General features: G+C 52.8%; 1 protein-coding gene across 1 annotated transcript in view; it reads right to left on the minus strand.

Moving 5' to 3' along the window:
- PKN3 (protein kinase N3) overlaps positions 1 to 1,194 on the minus strand; it is a 21,575-nt gene that overhangs the window by 7,237 nt on the left and 13,144 nt on the right. The window contains exon 16 of the mRNA XM_011988634.1: positions 211 to 387. Within this exon, the coding sequence (XP_011844024.1) occupies positions 211 to 387 (177 nt within the window). The remainder of the gene's footprint in view (positions 1 to 210; positions 388 to 1,194) is intronic.

The following is a 1,194-nucleotide window of genomic DNA, read 5'->3' on the forward strand; positions in this document are numbered from 1 at the left end:
AAAAAAAAAAAAAGAAAAAACTAATGCACAGCTTCATAAGCTGATGCCCAGAGTCATAAATGCTGTCAGTTGGTGCCAGGGTATAAACCAAAGACTCTGACTCCTGCTCCCCTGCTGTTGGGCACTTGGGGGAAAGCAGGATGTAGACAGTGGGTGTAGGGAACCAGGTAAAGTTTGCTGGAAGAGGCAGGCAGGAGGGATGGAACCCACCGGGCCTGGGGCTCTGGGAAGACATCCTCGTGGATCTGCATCATGAGGTCGCCACCAGGCACAAACTCAGTCACAAAGCAGGCATGGCTGGAGGTCTGGAAGCAGGCAAGGAGGGAGAGCAGGAAGGGATGCCCTGTGCGGCCCACAGCCTCCAGGATCCGCTTCTCGCAGTACAGGCTGCAGGAGAGAGCAAGAGTATTAGAGGGAAGGAAAACTTCCCCTGGGCTGTGCCCTGTGCCTTGCACAACACCCCTGGCTCACTGGGCCCTCAGCCAAAGTGCCAGGCGTGTAGACTGGTAGACTGATGGTTTCTTTTCGTTTTTTTGTTTGTTTTTGAGACAGAGTCTTGCTGTCACCTGGTCTGGACTGCAGTGGTGTGATCTCAGCTCACTGCAACCTCTGCCTCCTGGGTTCAAGTGATTTTCGTGCCTCAGCCTCCCCAGTAACTGGGATTATAGGAGTGTGCCACCACGCCCAGCTGATTTTTGTATTTTTAGTAGACACAGGGTTTCACGGTGTTGCCCAGGCTGGTCTCGAACTCTTGGCCTCAAGTTATCCACCTGCTTCGGCCTTCCAGAATGCTGGGATTACAAGCGTGAGCCAGTGCGCCCAGTCTTTTTTTTATTTTTTCTGAGACAGGGTCTCACTTTGTTGCCCAGGCTGGAGTGATGTGGTATGATCTCGGCTCACTGCAACCTCCACCACTGGGGTTCAAGTGATCCTCCCACCACAGCCTCACAAGTAGCTGCGTGTGTACCATCATGCCCAGCTAATTTTTGTATTTTTTGTAGAGAGGGGGTTTCGCCATGTTGCCCAGGTTGGCCTCGAACTCCTGGGCTCAAGCAATCCTCCCACCTTGGCCTCCTGAAGTGCCGGGATTACAGGCATGAGCCACTGTGCCCAGGTCCCCCATTTTTTTTTTTTTTTTTTTGAGATGAAGTCTCGCACTATTTCCCAGGCTGGAGTGCAGTGGCGCGATCTCGG

This window comes from Mandrillus leucophaeus, unplaced genomic scaffold, assembly GCF_000951045.1.
Source record: "Mandrillus leucophaeus isolate KB7577 unplaced genomic scaffold, Mleu.le_1.0 Scaffold109, whole genome shotgun sequence".
Lineage (NCBI taxonomy): Eukaryota > Metazoa > Chordata > Mammalia > Primates > Cercopithecidae > Mandrillus > Mandrillus leucophaeus.